At 45.1% G+C, this 22,418-nt stretch overlaps 1 protein-coding gene across 1 annotated transcript in view; it reads left to right on the plus strand.

Moving 5' to 3' along the window:
* Nucleotides 1-22,418, plus strand: part of VPS50 (VPS50 subunit of EARP/GARPII complex) — a 136,287-nt gene that overhangs the window by 108,352 nt on the left and 5,517 nt on the right. The window contains exons 20-26 of the mRNA XM_072154323.1: nt 2,375-2,481; nt 9,217-9,338; nt 9,429-9,509; nt 13,090-13,238; nt 14,458-14,554; nt 16,583-16,741; nt 17,705-17,826. Of these exons, the coding sequence (XP_072010424.1) occupies nt 2,375-2,481; nt 9,217-9,338; nt 9,429-9,509; nt 13,090-13,238; nt 14,458-14,554; nt 16,583-16,741; nt 17,705-17,826 (837 nt within the window). The remainder of the gene's footprint in view (nt 1-2,374; nt 2,482-9,216; nt 9,339-9,428; nt 9,510-13,089; nt 13,239-14,457; nt 14,555-16,582; nt 16,742-17,704; nt 17,827-22,418) is intronic.

Consider the following 22,418-nt stretch of genomic DNA (forward strand, 5'->3'; position numbering starts at 1 on the left):
ACTCTAAGGGTGGTAGCGTACGCCGATGACGTCACCGTTTTCGTGTCCTCGGGAGGGGAGGCGCAATGGGTGATGTCAGAGGTTGACCGCTACTCAGAGGCTTCTGGGTCCAAGATCAACCGGGATAAGTGTGAGAGTCTCTGGCTGGGAGAGGGGGATCCAGGCTTTGATCTCCCGGACACTCTTCCAGGGCCCCAGGACTCTGCCAAAGTTCTCGGCATCGAATTTGGCCAGGGGGATTACCCCATGCAAAACTGGGATGGCAGGCTTAAGATCGCCGCTCAGAAGGTGGACCAGTGGAAGGGTTGGTCTTTGACCCTCAGAGAAAGGGTTAACCTGATTAAAACTTACCTGCTCCCGTTGCTGATATATCTGGGCAGTGTGTGCATGTTGCCAGAACCCCTCTGGACTCGGGTCTACAGTCTGTTCTTCCAGCTGTTATGGGGGAATAGGCTGAACCTTATCAAGAGGGAGGTTACTTACCGCACGAGGAGACAAGGAGGGTTGTGTATGGTCAACCCTGTGGTGTTCCTAGTGAATACCTTTCTTAAGATCAATGTAGCAAACCTCTGGAAAGAGAGGGCTCCTCCGTGGGTATACTCCTGCAGGGGATGGTTTCGGCCTTTCTTCCAGGAATGGGAGACAGGAGGGCAAGTGAAGGATCTCCGTACACCGCATGGGCATCTTCCGGCTTACGCTACCCCGGTTCTGAAGGTGATTCGCCGGTGGGGTCTGGGAATGTGGGAGATCAGGACCATGTCGAGGAAAGTCCTTGACAAGAGGGTTCTGTTGACCCATTTCCAGAAGCCTCTGGCCCTCAGGGATTGCCCAAGTCGGGATCTGGGGGTGGGTTTGAGTTTATTGAATTCCATAAGGATCCCCTTGAAGTTTTGGGACGTGACTTGGCGCTGCTTCCATGGAAAGCTGTGTGTGAGGGGCAATCTGAAGTGTAGGAGCTCTGAGGAAAGGGGTTGTCCCCGGGAGGAGTGCGGTGGCCTGCTGGAGAGCATGGACCACTTCCTGCTTCAGTGCCCCTTTAACACAGAGGTGTACAACCGGGTGGGCGCTTCCATCCATTGGCCCGGGTTGGCCGGTCTCTCCTATGCGGAGTGGGCCTATGGAGCATTCAGAGGCCTGGGTGGCCGGGACCGCTGCACGTTATTCCTAGTTAGTCTAGTGGTCAGGTACCACACGTGGAACGCACGGTGTTTAGTTTCGACGCAGCGTAAAATCCTCCCGGTGGATGAGGTGGTTAGGAACATTCTGGGTGACCTGGTGAAGGTGCGCTCTCTGGAGTATGAGAGGCTGGGCACGGGGAGGGCCTCTCTCCTTTGGAGGGGGTTCTCCTTTAGTGTCCCTTAGTCTGTCATCTCCGCTCCTGGTGTTGGGCTGATGCTGCACTGTAGATTTTTGTTTTGTGTTCTGGGCATGTAGTGATGTTGGGGCTGCAGGCGCCGAACCTGGGCTTTATGTGGTTTGTATTTATGTTGTTCAGATTTTATTTGTATTCTGTTTTCTTTATGTTATGTTGTAAATACTGTATATATTGTATATAGTGGGGTTTGGGATTAGTGTTAGGTTGGGAGGGGGGTGATGGTGGTTGGGAGGGGGGTGATGGTGATGGGATTTACGAACTGACCTTGGACTCTATGACCCTGGGCACTGGTCTGGACTACTTAACGCAAACTTTGGACGTTAGACCAGTGTCTGGGGGGAAGGGGAGGGTGCGGGCGAGGGATTTAGTTTAGTGTAGTGTTGTGTGTATTTGTTATTATATATTAAAAAAAAAAAAAAATGGGTGTGGGATGTGATCTGTGTGGGGTGGTTTGTTATTAGAGGGTGTGGGGTGGGTTTATGTATATTTATAGTCATTTTTGTTTATTTGCGGGTGTGGCTTGTGTTGGGTGGGGGTTGTGGTAATTGGTGTTTATTAATTTTGGTGTATTATAAGTTATTGTTTTTGCTAGGTGTGAATGGGGCTGGACCAGCAGGTAAGATATTGTATATAGTGTATATTATGTTTTGTTTGTATTGTTATGTTTTTTTACTTTTATATAAAATAAAAGATCTACAGGATGTAACTGAGGATCAGTAGAGGATAAGTAATGTCATGTATGTACACAGTGACTGCACCAGCAGCAGAATAGTGAGTGCAGCTCTGGGGTATAATACAGGATGTAACTCAGGATCAGTACAGGATAAGTAATGTCATGTATGTACACAGTGACTGCACCAGCAGCAGAATAGTGAGTGCAGCTCTGGAGTATAATACAGGATGTAACTCCTGACTCCTTGCACCTCCTATACTTGTGTAGGGACATTTATCCTAATTGCTGGTTAGTGTCGTTAACTTATCTATTTGGTCTTAATAAAGTGTTTCCAGGGAGACCCTGAGGAGTCGGAAGAGATCAGATTATAGTCTGAACAAGGTGAATGCGCCCATCCTGACGAACACTACACTGAATGTAATTCGCCTTGTGGGTGAGTACGGTAAACGCTTTCCTGATAAATTATCTCTGACGCCTCTTCCTGGTAATTTGCATGCGGCGCCTGTGATGTGACAGGTTATGTGCACACGCGCCGTCACTCTCATAATTGAATTAGAAAATTAAAATTAGTGTTTGTTTTGTGTTCTGGTTATTACTGGGGACTCGCTGTGTAATCTGGGGGGGGGGGCTTGTATAGGAAATCATGTTTACCTGGATTTGTCTGCAGAACTAATTAATTTTCTTGTTTGCTTCTATTTAATTAGCATGAATTTTTTTCAAACAATGGGGCTCATTTACTAAGGACTCCGCGGCCGCACTTTCGTCGGGTTTCCTGAATTGTTCCATTTTGCACCATATTCCGCCGGGATTTAAGCGCGCGCGACCGGGGGCGTGTCCTTCAGACAACCTGACGGATTCGGAAAAAACGTGGAATTTAAAAAACGATTTGTGTCGCAAGATCAAGCACTTACATTCACCAGGAAGAAGGTGAACTCCAGCGGACCTCGGCGCAGCAGCGACACCTGCTGTACATCGGGCGCACGGACCTGAATCCACGTCGGACAACGTGCCGCGGGATCGTGACAGGACCAGGTAAGTAAATAAGCGCCAATGTATCATCCGTGGTAGCCACCATATATAATCAACTAGTATCAGTGTGCACATAATGGGGCAGATATACTTACCTGGTCCCGTCACGATCCCGCGCTGCGTTGTCCGACGAGGATTTGGGTCCGGCGTGATTCACTAACATCGTGCGTCCAATTTCCTGCATGCGCCGAGGTCCGCCGGAGTTCACCTTCTTCTTCCTGGTGCATATAAGTGCTGATCTTGCGATACAAATCCTTTTTTTAATTCTGCGTTTTTTCCAAATCCATCGGATTGTCTGACGGCCACGCCCCCAATTTCTATTGGGTGCATCAAAATCCCGGGGCAATGCGGTGCAAAACGGAAATATTCGGGAAACCCGAAGAAAGTGCGGCCTTCAGACCCTTACTAAATGAGCCCCATAGGGTTGTGAATGCAGCCCCCTGGGATCTCGGGGGAGGGGTAGTATGGAGTACATTTAGTTTTTGTTGTGCAAATTAGCAGGGGCGTGGCCTTGATTGCTCATGCACCAATATTGTTATTTTTAGTCTTCCAAATGATACCTAAAATATTCTTTTAGTGCAAGAATTGACACCTCATTTAGATTCCAGGATGACAAATTAAATCATGCACTAGCAGACGCAGTCCCACTTGTAGCTCGTGGGGAAGCTAATTTGCATCAAATTAAAAATTTTAAATCACATAGTAAAAAAAAGACACTCACTATTTTCTGTTCATCTCTTTAAAATCTCCGATTTAAACCTTTTTACTATGAGAACTGTCAATCTGTGGAATAGCCGAGCTCAGGCGCTGGTCACAGCAGGGACAGCAGAGAGCTCAGGCGCTGGTCACAGCAGGGACAGCAGAGAGCTCAGGCGCTGGTCACAGCAGGGACAGCAGAGAGCTTCAAGACGGGTCTAGATGCCTTTTTACACCTAAATAACATTGATGGTTATGTTATATAGAATTGTTTCCCCTAAATCCTTTCCTCATCCAATCCCTTCCCTTCCTTGGTTGAACTTGATGGACAAGTGTCTTTTTTCAACCGTATAAACTATGATACTATGAAAGTGAAGTCCTCACAAAGCTCTCTTGATGCAAAAATGAAAAGTTGTAAATTTTTAAAGGCAAAGCTAGTCAGACATAAATAAAACTATATTATAAATGAAATATAAAGAGTACATTCTAAAATGTAACATGATTGTGTCTCACCAAAAAGGAAATACAGAACATAGTAGAATTACTTTAACATTTACAGCTTTGAAGAGCACCTCCCCACCAACTTTGACTCTTTGCGCCCTTTTATAGATGCGATTCCTCTGATTCTGGCACAGTTGGAATTTTTTTTCTAGCCCCCAGCGTTCACGAGCAATCAGTGCTGAAAGTTTCGGCACCAAGTATGCTAATTAGGCTCTTACTTGGAAGGTTGGGGCGGTCCTAATCTGACACCTCCCATCTGTCAGTGAAAAAAGGGCAAGTGTTTTAGCACTGATTTCTCAGGAACGGTGCGGGCTAGAGAAAAAATTCCAACTGTTCCAGAATCAGTGGAGCGAAGACTATTAAATGATACTATTAAAGGGTTTGTTGTGTGTGGGGACAATTCTTCCTTGAATAACTTTAACTTTTCTCTAGTCTGAATTGTGACTTAACCACATAACCATTGGTAGGTTCAAATCAAACCTGTCAATGCAGATATTGGGGCAGATTTACTTACCCGATCCATTCGCGATCCAGCGGCGCGTTCTCTGCGGTGGATTCAGGTCCGGCCTGGATTCACTAAGGTAGTTCCTCCGACGTCCACCAGGTGGCGCTGTTGCGCTGAAGTCCGCTGAAATGCACTCAAGTACACCAGCCTATTCCTGGTGAAGGTAAGTGCAAGCTCCGCGACACTTTTTGTTTTTTAAATGCGGCGGTTTTTCCGAATCCGTCGGGTTTTCGTTCGGCCACGCCCCCCGATTTCCGTCGCGCGCATGCCGGCGCCGATGCGCCACAATCCGATCGCGTGCGCCAAAATCCCGGGGCAATTCAGGTACAATCGGCGCAAATCGGAAATATTCGGGTAACACGTCGGGAAAATGCGAATCGGGCCCTTAGTAAATGACCCCCATTGTCTATATTTAATTTCTTTAATGTCATTTCCAATATATTAGATTCTATTAAACCTTTGTTAGGAATTTGCAAACATTGTTGTAGCTGCCATCACAGCCCTGAGGACGATTAGTCTGATTAATTCTCATTAGATCACAAGGATGTGACATAAAGGTAGTAATTAGCAATAATCGGTGAGATTAATTTCCTGCCTCTATAAATATACTGTCGGCATAGGAGGAGGCCGCGGACGTGAGAGTCATTTCAGATATATTTAAAGGGATTGTACACGGCTGATATTTGCTTTGTGGAGCTGGAAGTGTCAGAACTTTCTCCAGGGAAATGTTACTGCAGAATAAATACAATTATTCATTCCTTGTCTGGGATGTAACCTCTAAGGACTTGGTTACATTGCGGGTTGTGCCGAATGCCATCCAGGTTCTACAGAGCCGTTCTTCAAAATAAATCACAATTCTTTGTTTCATTAGATCTCCAGGCTTTTAACATTAAACTTTAAATCCAAATTTTGTGATGAACTTCTTAAATCAAAATCCATCCTGATAAACCAGGGACATTACTCATAGATCCAGGCACCGGGACTGTGGTATCTTCTTATATGTGTTATCCATGGCCTCCTTCCTTCTAAAAATCAACTTTTATAATTATGCTAATGAGCCAAAATGGCCATGGAGGGCATTGCCACTGTGTCCCCCTGCTCCCTCACTATACCCCCCCCCCCCCCCCCTCTGCCTGATGTAATATCACACCGCCGGAGCGGGAAGTGCTCATGCACAGTGTAACAGCCTGTGAAGCTGCATCACAGAGGACTATGATAACACCCCCCAGTGCTCTTCGGGCTCAATAGCAGAATTAAAAAAAAAAATAGTTTTAAAAGGAAGGAGGCCACGGAAAACAAATGTAAAAAGATTACGGCAGTCCTAGTGCCAGGATCTAGGAGTAATGTCCCTGGCTGGTTTATCCATTCTTTGTTTTGATGGTAAAAATAGCAGCAAAAATTCTTTCGATCAAACAACATGTAGATTTACAGATTTCACTTTCACTGTGCTCCCATGATTAGCATTCCTATGATGCCTCAAAGCAGCATCACTTCGGCCGATAGAAACAGGACCATCTTTGCCTGCTGGGAAGACAGTGTTTTTTTTTAATAATTTTTTCTATATGCTTTTAAAAAACAAACTAAAGTATAAAGTCAGGGAGGCAGTTGCAAGAGAAAAACTTGTGTCAACACTACTCAGCTTTTCCATTTCCACACCTTGTACCACTGAGGCCACCGATTGGCTGTGGACACCCAATGCCACGGACCACTTGGGTAGTTTTTCAGTTCAGGAATCCTGGGTGACCACCCACTTTGAAGGCAGCAACACAAGATTGTGTGGTTGTCGCCTAACTGCATCAACTTATTTTTTAAGTTTTCCCTGTTTAAAAAAAAAAAAGTTTTATTCCAGGTAGGCTTTTCCTGTTTTGGCTTTTCCTGTCTAGTCTATACAGCCTTGCTGTATAGACTAGAGCAAGATCAGCAGAGTCATCTCATTATGAATAGCCAGTAAGTTAATTAGTTTTGTTCAAGTTATTCTGTATTTCTGGGTGCTTAGATAGTAACTCTGTTTGATCAGGTATAGCTTTGTATGTAGCCCCTCTGTCACTTATTGAATGTTGCCCCCCCACCCTCTGCCCCATCCAGTTGTAATATATCAGGTTATTAGGTTTTTTTGACGCCCCAGGGAAGATTTTTTATTTGTAGCATAAAACATAAACCCGTCATATTATTAAAGTACAGAACTTCTTTTACATCCTGAGTTATATGAAACATTTTTGTTAACTCTTACTTCACATCATTGGGTAATCCCTGCTGGTTCAGTGTCTGCTGATTCTGTTCTAGCTCATACAGATAGATGTGTCAGTATTGCCCGTAGCATTCAGTAGGTTTACAGTTTTTCCCTTCACTGAGCAGATCAGGTTTGTGATTCGGTTGCTTTGAGCCATGCGGACATTATGTAAGAACGCATGAGGCCGCGCTAAAGCCCAAAAGTCTGTGCAGGAAGCGTAAAAAATCTATATTGCCTGGAAGGCGTTGCCTACGATGATCGGGTGGACATCATGATGATTGCAAGCATCGACTAGCAGAGGTGAAGTGGTCACCAACTCTTCAACAAACCTTATGTAAATCAATAGAAAAGGCAAATCTAAAAATCTAAAGAAAAAATCGGTTTCTTTCCCGTTAGTAGGCTCCTCCCCTTCTCTAATCCCTCCCACCTAAAGTCCTCACTCACTCTTAAAAACTCTACTGAATCTGTTTTGAGCTACGGTATCAGGACAGCCTTCAGCCCAGAAAGATTTCAGATTACATAGAAGTCTTAGGAGAGGAGAGGTAGGATTAGTAAGAGAGTAGAAGTCGAGGTACAGATAGAGGGTACTGGAGCTTTGTGTAAGTTTCTATATCAGCCAAGTTCTTTATTTACATCAGCAAAAATTAGTTCTGCTTTATACTGTCTTATATGATCCTGCTGGTGCTTCTGTGTGAAAGAGGAGGAACAGGCACCAACAGAGACTGCTGGTGATAAAATAAGTTTCTATCTCACCCCAAGTGCTTTATTTAGATCAATGCTAGTCACATCTCAATTATAATGTCCTATATGATCCTTCTGATGCTTCTGAGTGTAAGAGAAGAGTAATAAGAGTAAACCTAGATTAGTGGAGTTAAAAGTTTCTATCTCGCCCCAAGAGCTTTATTCACGTCAGTACAGGTCACCTCTCGATTATAATGTCCTATATGATCCTGCTGATGCTTCAGTGTGAAAGAGGAGAGTAACAGGAAGAAATATAGATTAGTGGATATAAAAGAAAGTTTCTATCTCACCCCAAGAGCTTTATTTAAATCCGTATAGGTCACATCTCGATTATAATGTCCAATATAATCTTGGTGATGCTTCTGAGTGAAATTGGAGAGTAATGGGAACACACACAGATCAGTGGGGATAAAAAAAAGTTTCTATCTCACCCCAAGAGCTTTATTTAAATCAGTACAGGTCACATCTCAATTGTCATGTCCAATATGATCCTGCTGAAGCTATTGAGTGAAAGAGGAGAATAATAAAAAGAAACAGAGATTAGTGGGGATAAAATAAAGTTTCTATCTCACCCCAAGAGCTTTATTTAAATCAGTATAGGTCGCATCGTGAATATAATGTCCTATATACTCTTGCTGATGCTTCTGAGTGAAAGAGGAGACTGATATGAACAAACATAGGTTAGTGGGGATAAAATAAAGTTTCTATCTCACCCCAAGAGCTTTATTTAGATCAGTGCAGGTCACATCTTGATTATAATGTCCTATATAATCTTGCTGATGTTTCTGAGTGAAAGACCAGAATAATAGAAATAAACAGAGATTAGTGGGGATAAAAGAAAGTTTCTTTCTCACCCCAAGAGCTTTATTCACACTGGGGGAGATTTACTTACCCGGTCCATTCGCGATCCAGCGGCGCTTTCTCTGCGGTGGATTCGCGTCCGGCCAGGATTCCTTAAGGCAGTTCCTCCGCTGTCCACCAGGTGGCGCTGCTGCGCTGAAGAGCATCGGAACGGGCTCAAGTTCACCGGCCTATTCCCAGTGAAGGTAAGTGCAAGCTCCGCAACACTTTTCTTTTTTTAAATTTGGCGGTTTTTCCGAATCCGACGGGTTATCGTTCGGTCACGCCCCCCCCCCCCCATTTCTGTTGCGTGCATGCCGGCGCAGATGCGCCACAATCCGATCGCGTGCGCCAAAATCTCGGGACCATTCAGGGGAAATCGGCGCAAATCGGAAATATTCAGGTAACACGTCAGGAAAACACGAATCTGGCCCTTAGTAAATGACCCCCAATGTGCACACAGTGAATTAGTGCCTTATATTAAGTTTGTTGTAAGGTTATATCTGGTGGACTACATGATCCAACACAAAATATTTATGTAAAGTTTTTGACTACAATAGCCAAAATTCGGTTAAAAGTGATCCAAAAAATTTAGTTTTTGACCACTTTTGTGTCTTTACCTACAGGAAAATACCTGCAGATGATGACTATCCTGAAGCCAATCGCCTTCGATGTCATTCACTGCATGTCGCAGCTTTTCGACTACTACCTGTACGCCGTATACACGTTTTTCGGGAGAAACGATGCAGTAAGTAGAGCGTCGCCTCTTCCCTCTGTATATACAGGATGTCCGTCTCTCAGTCATCTGAATATTATCCGCTAATATTTCTTCTCGCAGTATGAATCCACCGGACTGGGACTCAGCAGCAGCCGACTAAGGACAACGCTAAACAGGATTCAGGAAAGTCTCATTGACGTGGTGAGTAGTAGTATCATTAGTAGGTGCTGCACATTCAATAAGGGGTTCACATACATAACGTTAGCATGACCACCAATATCCATCATGATAAACCAGGAACTGTGACCGTGGTAATCTTCTTATATTTGATATCCATGGCCTTCTTCCTTCTAAAATCAACTCTTAACATTATGCTAATGAGCCAGAAGGGCTCTGGGGCGGTTATCAGAGCCCCTTTGTGCTGTGAGAACTACCACCGAAATCCATCATGATAAACCAGGTACTGTGACTGTGGTAATCTTCTTATATTTGATATCCATGGCCTTCCTCCTTCTAAAATCAACTCTTAGAATTATGCTAATGAGCCAGAAGGGCTCTGGGGTGGTTATCAGAGCCCCTTTGTGCTGTATTTTAACTGGCTGCTACACTGTGCTGGAGCACTTGAGCGAAGACGGCGAAAGTCCCGAGAGAGCAAGGGAAGACAGTGTAACAGCATGTGAAGCTACAGCATGGAGGGCATCTGGTAACATCTCTCCAGGGACGATACCTAACACTGTCTGCGGAGAGCACAGAACACAGCAGTGTAAGGACATACCCCCCTACAATCCTGGAATATAAATCCATATATCACAGTCCTGCTGCTACTAAAAATATACACAAAGGTCTCTCTACTGGCTGTAAATTTGGATGGAGTTTTCCTGTGCACATAGCTCCTGAGGTCTGGGATTTTCTTGTATTCCTGCTATTTCTATATTTGATGATGTGTTATCGTGTATTGACCCTCGAGGTGGTTATAGCCTTGAGTCGATAAACACAATGGTTTCTCAGAGCTGGAGGGCTCTCAGACAAGGCGCGGATAAGATACTTGGAGCCCTGCGCTTTGTCCTCCTGCTGGAGAAGTGGCTCTTACATGATTCTGCTGCCTCTTAATGCAATCAGCCTCCGCTCAGTCCTCATCACCTGCTGGATTTCTGAGATTTGGACTGAATACAAAATACAGGACTGTCAAAAATGCTATTGCACCTGTCAAAAAGGGCCTAACCTTTTCTGACGTGATGTTATTTTCTGCCTACACATTCCCATAGAGCTTCTGCTGCTCCTGCCCTCTCGCAGAGCTTCACAGAGGAAGAGTGAGAGGAGCTACAGTTACTCCTCCCCTCTCACAGCATACAGCTTCACGGAGGAAGAGTGAGAGGAGCTGCAGTTACTCCTCCCCTCTCACAGCATACAGCTTCACAGAGGAAGAGTGAGGGGAGCTGCAGTTACTACTCCCCTCTCACAGCATTCCGCTTCACAGAGGAAGAGTGAGGGGAGTTGCAGTTACTACTCCCCTCTCACAGCATTCCGCTTCACAGAGGAAGAGTGAGGGGAGTTGCAGTTACTTCTCCCCTCTCACAGCATACAGCTTCACAGAGGAAGAGTGAGAGGAGCTGCAGTTACTCCTCCCCTCTCACAGCATTCCGCTTCACAGAGGAAGAGTGAGGGGAGCTGCAGTTACTCCTCCCCTCTCACAGCATACAGCTTCACAGAGGAAGAGTGAGAGGAGCTGCAGTTACTCCTCCCCTCTCACAGCATTCCGCTTCACAGAGGAAGAGTGAGGGGAGCTGCAGTTACTTCTCCCCTCTCACAGCATACAGCTTCACATAGGAAGAGTGAGAGGAGCTGCAGTTACTCCTCCCCTCTCACAGCATTCAGCTTCACAGAGGAAGAGTGAGGGGAGCTGCAGTTACTTCTCCCCTCTCACAGCATACAGCTTCAGAGGAAGAGTGAGGGGAGCTGCAGTTACTTCTCCCCTCTCACAGCATGCAGCATATAGAGGAAGAGTGAGAGGAGCTGCAGTTACTCCTCCCCTCTCACAGCATACAGCTTCACAGAGGAAGAGTGAGAGGAGCTGCAGTTACTACTCCCCTCTCACAGCATTCCGCTTCACAGAGGAAGAGTGAGGGGAGCTGCAGTTACTTCTCCCCTCTCACAGCATTCCGCTTCACAGAGGAAGAGTGAGGGGAGCTGCAGTTACTTCTCCCCTCTCACAGCCTAAAGCTTCAGAGGAAGAGTGAGGGGAGCTGCAGTTACTCCTCCCCTCTCACAGCATTCCGCTTCACAGAGGAAGAGTGAGGGGAGCTGTAGTTACTTCTCCCCTCTCACAGTATAAAGCTTCAGAGGAAGAGTGAGGGGAGCTGCAGTTACTTCTCCCCTCTCACAGCATTCAGCTTCACAGAGGAAGAGTGAGGGGAGCTGCAGTTACTCCTCCCCTCTCACAGCATACAGCTTCACAGAGGAAGAGTGAGAGGAGCTGCAGTTACTTCTCCCCTCTCGCAGCATATAGAGGAAGAGTGAGAGGAGCTGCAGTTACTCCTCCCCTCTCACAGCATACAGCTTAACAGAGGAAGAGTGAGAGGAGCTGCAGTTACTCCTCCCCTCTCACAGCATACAGCTTAACAGAGGAAGAGTGAGAGGAGCTGCAGTTACTTCTCCCGTCTCACAGCATGCAGCATATAGAGGAAGAGTGAGAGGAGCTGCAGTTACTTCTCCCCTCTCACAGCATGCAGCATATAGAGGAAGAGTGAAAGGAGCTGCAGTTACTCCTCCCCTCTAATAACATACAGCTTCACAGAGGAAGATTGAGAGGAGCTGCAACTACTTGTCTTCTCTCATTTTTGGATACATGACTGTTAAATATGATATTGCACCTGTCCAAAAATGGCTGTCTTTTCCTGGTGTGATGTTTGATTTTTGCGCAGCTCCTCACTTACCACACATTCCAAAAATGCTTCTGCTAATCCTCCCTCTCACAACGTGCAGCTTCACAGAGGCACAACGAGAGAAACTGCAGCTACTTCTCCCCTCTCACAGCATTGATCTTCCTAGAGGCACAGCGAGAGAAACTGCAGCTGCTTCTCCGCTATCACAGCATTTATCTTCCCAGAGGCACAGTAAGGGAAACTGCAGCTACTTATCCCCTATCACAGCATTTATCTTCCCAGAGGCACAGTAAGGGAAACTGCAGTTACTTCTCCCCTCTCACAGCATCTAGCTTCAATGAGATACAGTGACAGGACCTGCAGCTTCACCTCCCTCCTCCCTTTCCAATATTTTCAATAATAAATACCATCCTAGAGTAACTCTCTGAAGAATTTTCTTTAGAATCCATACAGAGTATAGAAGTTGAGGGAGAAATTGTGTTTCTCTTATAGGGTGGTCACCTGCAGTAATGTATCTTATTTGCATATCTTTTCCCAGAGGTTATGCTTACATGGCAGTCTCCAATAGGAGACCACAAAGACCACTCACCCATCCAAGTATCCTGCTCTGCACAGATAAGTGCAGTCGCCCTTTGTGCAGATGAGTCTCTAATATAACCAATTTCCAAGGCCTGTTTCAAGGGTCAGATATTGATTGTAGGATATGCATAACGTTTTACACTTTTGTATCCTTGCATCTTGTTTGGTAGTCGCATAGTTTAGGGACATATACAGACCTATGATTGACAATTGGTGCCTGGTGTTCCACATTGTCCTCAATAACCTGGGGCATAACTAGAGGGGAAGCCTACGGTATATTGGAAAGAAAGCTGCAATAACACACATTGTTTTGTTTGTAGGAGGTGGGCAGTGAAAATGTGGGGTCTCTAGCCCCAGGAGAAGAGCGAAAAGAGAAGGTCCCAAGTCCACACCTGAGCCACATGGTGGTACTGACAGAGAGTAACACCCTGTATGGGCTCTCCCAGAGAGTAGTGGCTACAGAGTCCCTGTAAGTATTGATTATTCCCTAAGCCAACTCTATAGCTGGACCAGGACCTCCCAACACCGGCCCTTAACCCAACAGGTCCACCCATTTTGGGTGGGGTTTGGTATTTCTCACCCATTTACGGCCCAGTCACCTGTCATATTCTCACATCCAGGACATTTAATGCCATACAAGCCCCGACCTTTGTTATATAATATTGTTACTGTAATATTTATTTTCCCGTCAACATTGTTGTCCTCTAGGTGGCGCTGTGTGAACTTGTTTTTCCCAATGGGAACCGTACTACCAGGGAATCTTCACATTCAGCTTTTATTTTTTTTATTCCATTATTATATTTATGTTATTATTTATGTTATTATTGCTGCCCTCGACCCATTACATATACAGTGTTTATTCCTGTCCTGTATATATGAGCAGTAGTCGACGATTGGTTACTGTGGATGTACGGGGTGCTCAGCAGGAGGGAGCGGGATGGAAAAACATAGCTTATTACGTCTTTCCGTTCCGCCTTTTTCGTCGGATGCGACGTATAGCGGTCAAATGGAGGCAATGACTATGTCAGCACCTGCCACTATGGGGGTCATTTACTAAGGGCCCGATACGCGTTTTCCCAACATGTTACCCGAATATTTCCGATCTGCGCCGATTTTTCCCTGAATTGCCCCAAAATTTTGGCGCACGCGATCGGATTGTGGCGTATCGGCGCGGGCATGCACGCGACGGAAATCGGGGGGCGTGGCCGATCGAAAACCCGACGGAGAAACCGCCCCATTTAAAAAAAAGAAAAGTGTTGCGGAGCTTGCACTTACCTTCACTGGGAATAGGCCGGTGAACTTGAGCGCGTTCCGATGCTCTTCAGCGCAGCAGCGCCACCTGGTGGACGTCGGAGGAACTGCCTTAATGAATCCCGGCCGGACCCGAATCCACCGCAGAGAACGCGCCGCTGGATCGCGAATGGCCCGGGTAAGTAAATCTGCCCCTAAATGTCAATGTATACGCTCAGCCCATCCACAGGAGCTTTTCCGACATATATACGCTGAACATATACAGAAAATGTAGTGTGAACCCAGCCTAATACTTCATCCAGCAGTAACAGATCCTGGCCCGTCCCACCATTTGGGTTGTTGGAACCATAGACAGTTCAGCTTGATGACGATTTCCCTCCATGGCCCTGCAGCCATCACCCCCCTCTCATCTAACCACAAGGATTTCTCTTTTCCAGCGTTTTCTTGGCAGAACAGTTTGAATTTCTCCAGAATCATCTTGACTCTGTGATGCCGGCAGCCAAGAAGCCGTTCCTGCAGCAGTTCTATTCCCAGGTCTGTGCTCTGAGTAACAGCGCCCATAAATGTGCCTCTCATCATCTGGGATACGGTGTCTAGGGGGGAGTCTTATTGTGTACAATTTACCTGTGCAGAACAGAATGTGAATAAGATTTGTATAAATGTATTTGTATTTTTTTTTATAGGACCACACTGCGCTCCTATAAATAGTGTGTTACAGATAGTGCCACCATGTACAGTGTCATTCAGACAATGCCCCCATATATAAAGTAACTTACTGATAGTACCCCCGTATACAGTGTCAGACACACTGCGCTCCTATTAATAGTGTCTTTTACAGATACTGCCTCATATCCAGTTTCAGGCACACAGAGCTCCTATTAATAGTGCCAGTAACAGATACTGCCCTTTATACAGTGCCAGACACACTGCGCTCCTATTAATAGTGTCAGTTACAGATACTGCCCCCATATACAGTGGCAGACACTCTGCGCTCCTATAAATAGTGTCTTTTACAGATACTGCCCCATATCCAGTGTCAGACACACAGCGCTCCTATAAATAGTGTCTTTTACAGATACTGCCCCATATCCAGTGTCAGACACACTGCGCTCCTATAAATAGTGTCTTTTACAGATACTGCCCCATATCCAGTGTCAGACACACACTATAAATAGTGTCAGTAACAGATAGCGCACCCATATCCAGTGTCAGACACACAGCGCTCCTATAAATAGTGTCTTTTACAGATACTGCCCCATATCCAGTGTCAGACACACAGTGCTCCTATAAATAGTGTCTTTTACAGATACTGCCCCATATCCAGTGTCAGACACACACTATAAATAGTGTCAGTAACAGATAGCGCACCCATATACAGTGTCAGGCACACTTTGCCCCTATTATTAGTCAGTTGCAGATACTTACCCCATATACAGAAAGAACGCCCCATGAACAGTGCCAGACAATACTCTATGTCACAGAGTATCCAAAGCCAGTGTTAGCCAGTAAGTGCCTTAGTGACAGTGACCCCCCCAATGATAGTATCAGAAAGAAAGAGACCCCCACCTGCTGTGACCCTGATATGAGACGTGATCTCTCAGCTCTGCTATGCTACCACTCTCAGCACTGCTACATCCATATCTCCTCTGCAATGTTATTTTTCTCCTCTTCTATTTCGGGTCCGAGGCTCCGGAATTAGATTTTCCGTGTGATAAATCTTCATTACTTCGGCTACGGAACAGTCTCGGTGTCTCGGTACTGCTGGGGGGATGGAGGAACGTGACGCATGACAATAGGACGTGTATAATCATCATTGTGCTCAGTCAATCACCGACTCCGTTCAGCTCGGCTTATTACATAGGACAATGCAGGGACCTAGCGAGCGCACACAACCTTCTGCGTAGCCACGGACAGTGCGCTGATGTAGCAGAGCCAACTGATCGGGATTCAGAATAAACATGGCTGTAGTCCAGAAACAGCGCCACACTTGTCCATGGCTGTGTCTGGTACTGCAGCTCAGGTCTAGGCAAATGAATGAGGACAGGAGTAGCACAGCCGTGGTTTTTGTATCCCGCATAACTTTTCCCAAAAAATAAAATAAGGCACAGGAGGGTCCCAGAAGTGAACAATCCCTATATTATCCTCTTAAAGGGGCTTAAAGTGAATGTTTCACTACCTCCACCAACTCCAACTCTTTGCTTCCTTTAGTAGGTAGCACTTTCCTTATTATGACCCAGTTGGAACTTTCTCTGTAGACCCCAGAGTTCAAGAGTTATTTTTGCCTCTGTACTGTCAGATGGGCGGAGCCATAGTTTCTTTTCCCAACCCTCCACCACCCACTTGACAGTACAGATCCTAATTAGTATATTGAATCCTGAAGCTCCGTACTGTCAGGTGAGTGGTTCTAGTTCAGGGCAGACAAGTCTGGCCCCACCCACTTGACAGTAGAGAGGCAAAAAAACTTATTGGCTTGGTAAAGGTTTGGGCTAGAGGGAAAATTGTGACTGCACCAGAATCAGCCCCTTTATACTAAAATTGTTGTATTTTTGGTTCATTCCGTAGACCGTGTCCACCGCCAGCGAACTCCGCAAACCGATTTACTGGATCGTAGCTGCTAAGGCCATCGATTACGAGCAGCTCCTGCTACTTATGACCAATGTGAAGTGGGACGTGAAGGAGATTATGTCGCAGCACAATGTCTACGTCGACGCCTTACTGAAGGTACACGGTCCCCTCTACACTCTCACTTTTTGCCTTCCCTAAAATATAGATTTATATTCCAGGATTGTAGCTTCTCCATGTGCACTAGGGGTGTGTCCTGACACTGCTGTGGTCTATTCTGTCTGCAGCCAGTGTTAGGTAAGTCCCTAAAGAGATGTGTAATTTTACCGCTGTGTGTGTTGTTAGTAGCAGCAGGATCATAAAATGTAGATTTATATTCCAGGATTGTAGCTTCTATAAGTGCACTAGGGGTTGTGTCCTCACACTGCTGTGCTCTGTGCTCTCTTCAACCAGTGTTGGATATTGTCTCTATAGAGAGGTGTAATTATACATTTGTGTGTGTGTGTTGCTGGTGGCAGCAGGACTGTGAAAAATAAATTCCTTTTCCATAATTCTAGATTCTTCAAGTGCACTAGGAGCCGCATCCTCACACTTCTGGGCTCTCAGCACAACACAGCTCCACAGCCGCTTCTCTACCTACGCTCTAAGTAAAAGCTGTAGTAGGCCTCTGGTTAAATAGAGTCACTTAGAGCAATGAGAGAGGATATTAAGTGCAGTTTAATGCAGAGAGCTAAGAGCACAGCAGTGTGAGGACACACCCCTAGTACACTTATAGAAGCTACAATCCTGGAATATAAATAATAATAATAATAATAAAATAAAAAAATTCCCAATACTGCAATAATACGGCTACTAACTACATACATAAACATATTAGAACACTTCTCTCTAAGTATTATACCTTACAGGGGCTGCAGAGAGCCCAGAACACAGCAGTGTGAGGACAGTGCGTTCACATAAGCTGCAATCCAGGAACATAAATCTACGTTTCACAGTCCTGCTGCTACTAACAACGTACACAAAGGTCTAATGACACATCTCTCCAGGGCTTCTTCACTCCAGTTTTTCATCATTTATCCTGACGCTATCGGTGTGATATTTATTAGTGACGTTTTGTTGCAGGAATTCGAGCTTTTTAATAAGAAGTTGTCAGATCTGTCAAGACACGTGCGCATCCCCCTCCCGGTCTCCAACATCCTATGGGAACACTGCATCCGCCTGGCTAATAGGACGCTGGTGGAGGGGTAAGTGTCATTAGTTAGGAGACGCCAGGAATGATTGATGAGCGGCGCCTCCTGCAGGGAAATATCTATTCCGAGATTATTGTATTATCACCTCCACAATGTATAGGAGATCAGCGCCTAAAACTAATTAAATGGATGGGTGAGTGTAATAAAATAACCAAATATCACTGACTTCTGATTCCCCCGCTCTTGGAACGACCTTGAAAACCGAGCAAAGTGAGGAAATGACTTGGAAAACGTTATCCTAAAGAGGAAGTGCGGAGGTCCCGGACTAGAAAGGCAATGGAAAAATAGGAAAAGTTGTGATTATGAAAAACTAATAAATGGGGGAGAGCAATAAAAAAGGGGAAGTTTATTCACCCCCCGTAACTGGTGCGTGACAGTTGGGATTCAAATGGCCAGTGCGCGCCCCCTACCTATCAGGGCACACCCTGACCTTGTTAGAAGTGCTGGGGGTTATAGGACTGACTTAAGTTGACTCTTCAAGCCATTAAACCTTAATTGTCAAATGGTCTGAGGAGGCCACTGATTGGCTGATGTCCTCATCACTTGTGACATTCCTTGGTCCGAGTTTGCCATTGTTTGGATGATCCCATGGTCTAAAGAAGGCCACTGATTGGCTGATCACTTGTGATGTCCTATGGTTCGAGAAAGCCAATCATTGGCTCATCACTTGTGAGGTTCTACAGTCCAAGGATGCCACTGATTGGCTGATCACTTGTGATGTCCCATGGTCCAAGGAGACCACTGATTGGCTGATCACTTGGGACGTCCCATGGGTTGAGGAGGCCACTGATAGGCTGATCAGTTGTAACGTCCCATGGTCGATGCATGCCAATCATCGACTCATCACTAGTGACGTCCCATGGTCCGAGTTTGCCACTGATTGGCTGATCACTTGTGATGTCCCAGGATCCAAGGAGGCCACTGATTGGCTGATCACTTGGGACGTCCCATGGTCCGAGTTTTCCACTGATTGGCTGATCACTTGTGATGTCCCATGGTTCGAGAAAGCCATTCATTGGCTCATCACTTGTGAGGTTCTACGGTCCGAGGATGCCACTGATTGGCTGAAGCAGTTCCCATGACTCCCAGCACTTCCCAATAGAAAGCTCCTTTATGGATTCTAATGGTGTGATCAGTAGCGATCACGAGGATGGGAGGTCTCTTCTGATCCCGATCCTGGTGTAAGGGATCACCAGGGCTGATAGGGGGACGACTCTGGGCTTTAGAAGGACCCTGAAGCTGTCCTGATAATGTGGCTGTTTTACATGCAAACTATGTAATGTATTATAATAAAGAGAAATTAGATCTATGCAGCAAGAAAAAACTCCTTATGGGTAAAATCCTAATAAAGTAATTGCTTAAAAAAAAAGCTTACATGTAAAAGAAAAATCTGATTATTTTTATAAAACTATTAACAATTACACCAAAGCACAAACACTGCAAGAGCTCGGACAGCGACATCAGCGAAAAATAAAATACTGAAGGTACAGCTCCCAGAATGCAATGAGGCAAGACCCGTAAATGTGCTGCGTCCTCAAAACCGGGACGGGGCTCGTCCTTATAGAGAACGTATCACTGAGAATATTCTGCTAATGAGAACAGACAGCGGCCAAGGTTTATTCTAGTATGTTTATGATTCTTGTATTTTTCCTGTACATGACTACAGGGCGGCCATTTTTAATTAACTGCATTCAAAGATTTGCTCTACAGCAGTCACATGGACCATAGGTGCATGCACTGTGTCGACTGCAGAGGTCATTGTACAGGGAGGGGGGAGGAGATAAGCTGTGACATCATCTATTGTCAGTAGTGATGTAATGATGGGTCAGTGTTATCTATATAGAGGTCATTGTACAGGGAGGGGGAGGAGATAAGCTGTGACATCATCTATTGTCAGTAGTGATGTAATGATGGGTCAGTGTTATCTATATAGAGGTCATTGTACAGGGAGGGGGAGGGGATAAGCTGTGACATCATCTATTGTCAGTAGTGATGTAATGATGGGTCAGTGTTATCTATATAGAGGTCATTGTACAGGGAGGGGGAGGAGATAAGCTGTGACATCATCTATTGTCAGTAGTGATGTAATGATGGGTCAGTGTTATCTATACAGAGGTCATTGTACAGGGAGGAGGAGGAGATAAGCTGTGACATCATCTATTGTCAGTAGTGATGTAATGATGGGTCAGTGTTATCTATATAGAGGTCATTGTACAGGGAGGGGGAGGAGATAAGCTGTGACATCGTCTATTGTCAGTAGTGATGTAATGAGGGGGTCAGTGTTATCTATATAGAGGTCATTGTACAGGGAGGGGGAGGAGATAAGCTGTGACATCATCTATTGTCAGTAGTGATGTAATGATGGGTCAGTGTTATCTATATAGAGGTCATTGTACAGGGAGGGGGAGGGGATAAGCTGTGACATCATGTATTGTCAGTAGTGATGTAATGATGGGTCAGTGTTATCTATATAGAGGTCATTGTACAGGGAGGAGGAGATAAGCTGTGACATCATCTATTGTCAGTAGTGATGTAATGATGGGTCAGTGTTATCTATATAGAGGTCATTGTACAGGGAGGAGGAGATAAGCTGTGACATCATCTATTGTCAGTAGTGATGTAATGATGGGTCAGTGTTAACTATATAGAGGTCATTGTACAGGGAGGGGGAGGAGATAAGCTGTGACATCGTCTATTGTCAGTAGTGATGTAATGATGGGTCAGTGTTATCTATATAGAGGTCATTGTACAGGGAGGGGGAGGAGATAAGCTGTGACATCGTCTATTGTCAGTAGTGATGTAATGGTGGGTCAGTGTTATCTATATAGAGGTCATTGTACAGGGAGGAGGAGATAAGCTGTGACATCATCTATTGTCAGTAGGGATGTAATGATGGGTCAGTGTTATCTATATAGAGGTCATTGTACAGGAGGGGGAGGAGATAAGCTGTGAAATCATCTATTGTCAGTAGTGATGTAATGATGGGTCAGTGTTATGTATATAGAGGTCATTATACAGGGAGGGGGGAGGAGATAAGCTGTGACATTATCTATTGTCAGTAGTGATGTAATGATGGGTCAGTGTTATCTATATAGAGGTCATTGTACAGGGAGGGGGAGGAGATAAGCTGTGACATCATCTATTGTCAGTAGTGATGTAATGATGGGTCAGGGTTATCTATATAGAGGTCATTGTATAGGGAGGAGGAGGAGATAAGCTGTGACATCATCTATTGTCAGTAGTGATGTAATGATGGGTCAGTGTTATCTATATAGAGGTCATTGTACAGGGAGGAGGAGGAGATAAGCTGTGACATCATCTATTGTCAGTAGTGATGTAATGATGGGTCAGTGTTCTCTATATAGAGGTCATTGTACAGGAAGGGGGAGGAGATAAGCTGTGACATCATCTATTGTCAGTAGTGATGTAATGATGGGTCAGTGTTCTCTATATAGAGGTCATTGTACAGGAAGGGGGAGGAGATAAGCTGTGACATCATCTATTGTCAGTAGTGATGTAATGAGGGGGTCAGTGTTATCTATATAGAGGTCATTGTACAGGGAGGGGGAGGAGATAAGCTGTGACATCATCTATTGTCAGTAGTGATGTAATGATGGGTCAGTGTTATCTATATAGAGGTCATTGTACAGGGAGGGGGAGGGGATAAGCTGTGACATCATGTATTGTCAGTAGTGATGTAATGATGGGTCAGTGTTATCTATATAGAGGTCATTGTACAGGGAGGAGGAGATAAGCTGTGACATCATCTATTGTCAGTAGTGATGTAATGATGGGTCAGTGTTATCTATATAGAGGTCATTGTACAGGGAGGAGGAGATAAGCTGTGACATCATCTATTGTCAGTAGTGATGTAATGATGGGTCAGTGTTATCTATATAGAGGTCATTGTACAGGGAGGGGGAGGAGATAAGCTGTGACATCGTCTATTGTCAGTAGTGATGTAATGGTGGGTCAGTGTTATCTATATAGAGGTCATTGTACAGGGAGGAGGAGATAAGCTGTGACATCATCTATTGTCAGTAGGGATGTAATGATGGGTCAGTGTTATCTATATAGAGGTCATTGTACAGGAGGGGGAGGAGATAAGCTGTGAAATCATCTATTGTCAGTAGTGATGTAATGATGGGTCAGTGTTATGTATATAGAGGTCATTATACAGGGAGGGGGGAGGAGATAAGCTGTGACATTATCTATTGTCAGTAGTGATGTAATGATGGGTCAGTGTTATCTATATAGAGGTCATTGTACAGGGAGGGGGAGGAGATAAGCTGTGACATCATCTATTGTCAGTAGTGATGTAATGATGGGTCAGTGTTATCTATATAGAGGTCATTGTATAGGGAGGAGGAGGAGATAAGCTGTGACATCATCTATTGTCAGTAGTGATGTAATGATGGGTCAGTGTTATCTATATAGAGGTCATTGTACAGGGAGGAGGAGGAGATAAGCTGTGACATCATCTATTGTCAGTAGTGATGTAATGATGGGTCAGTGTTCTCTATATAGAGGTCATTGTACAGGAAGGGGGAGGAGATAAGCTGTGACATCATCTATTGTCAGTAGTG

This window comes from Engystomops pustulosus, chromosome 5 (assembly GCF_040894005.1).
Source record: "Engystomops pustulosus chromosome 5, aEngPut4.maternal, whole genome shotgun sequence".
Lineage (NCBI taxonomy): Eukaryota > Metazoa > Chordata > Amphibia > Anura > Leptodactylidae > Engystomops > Engystomops pustulosus.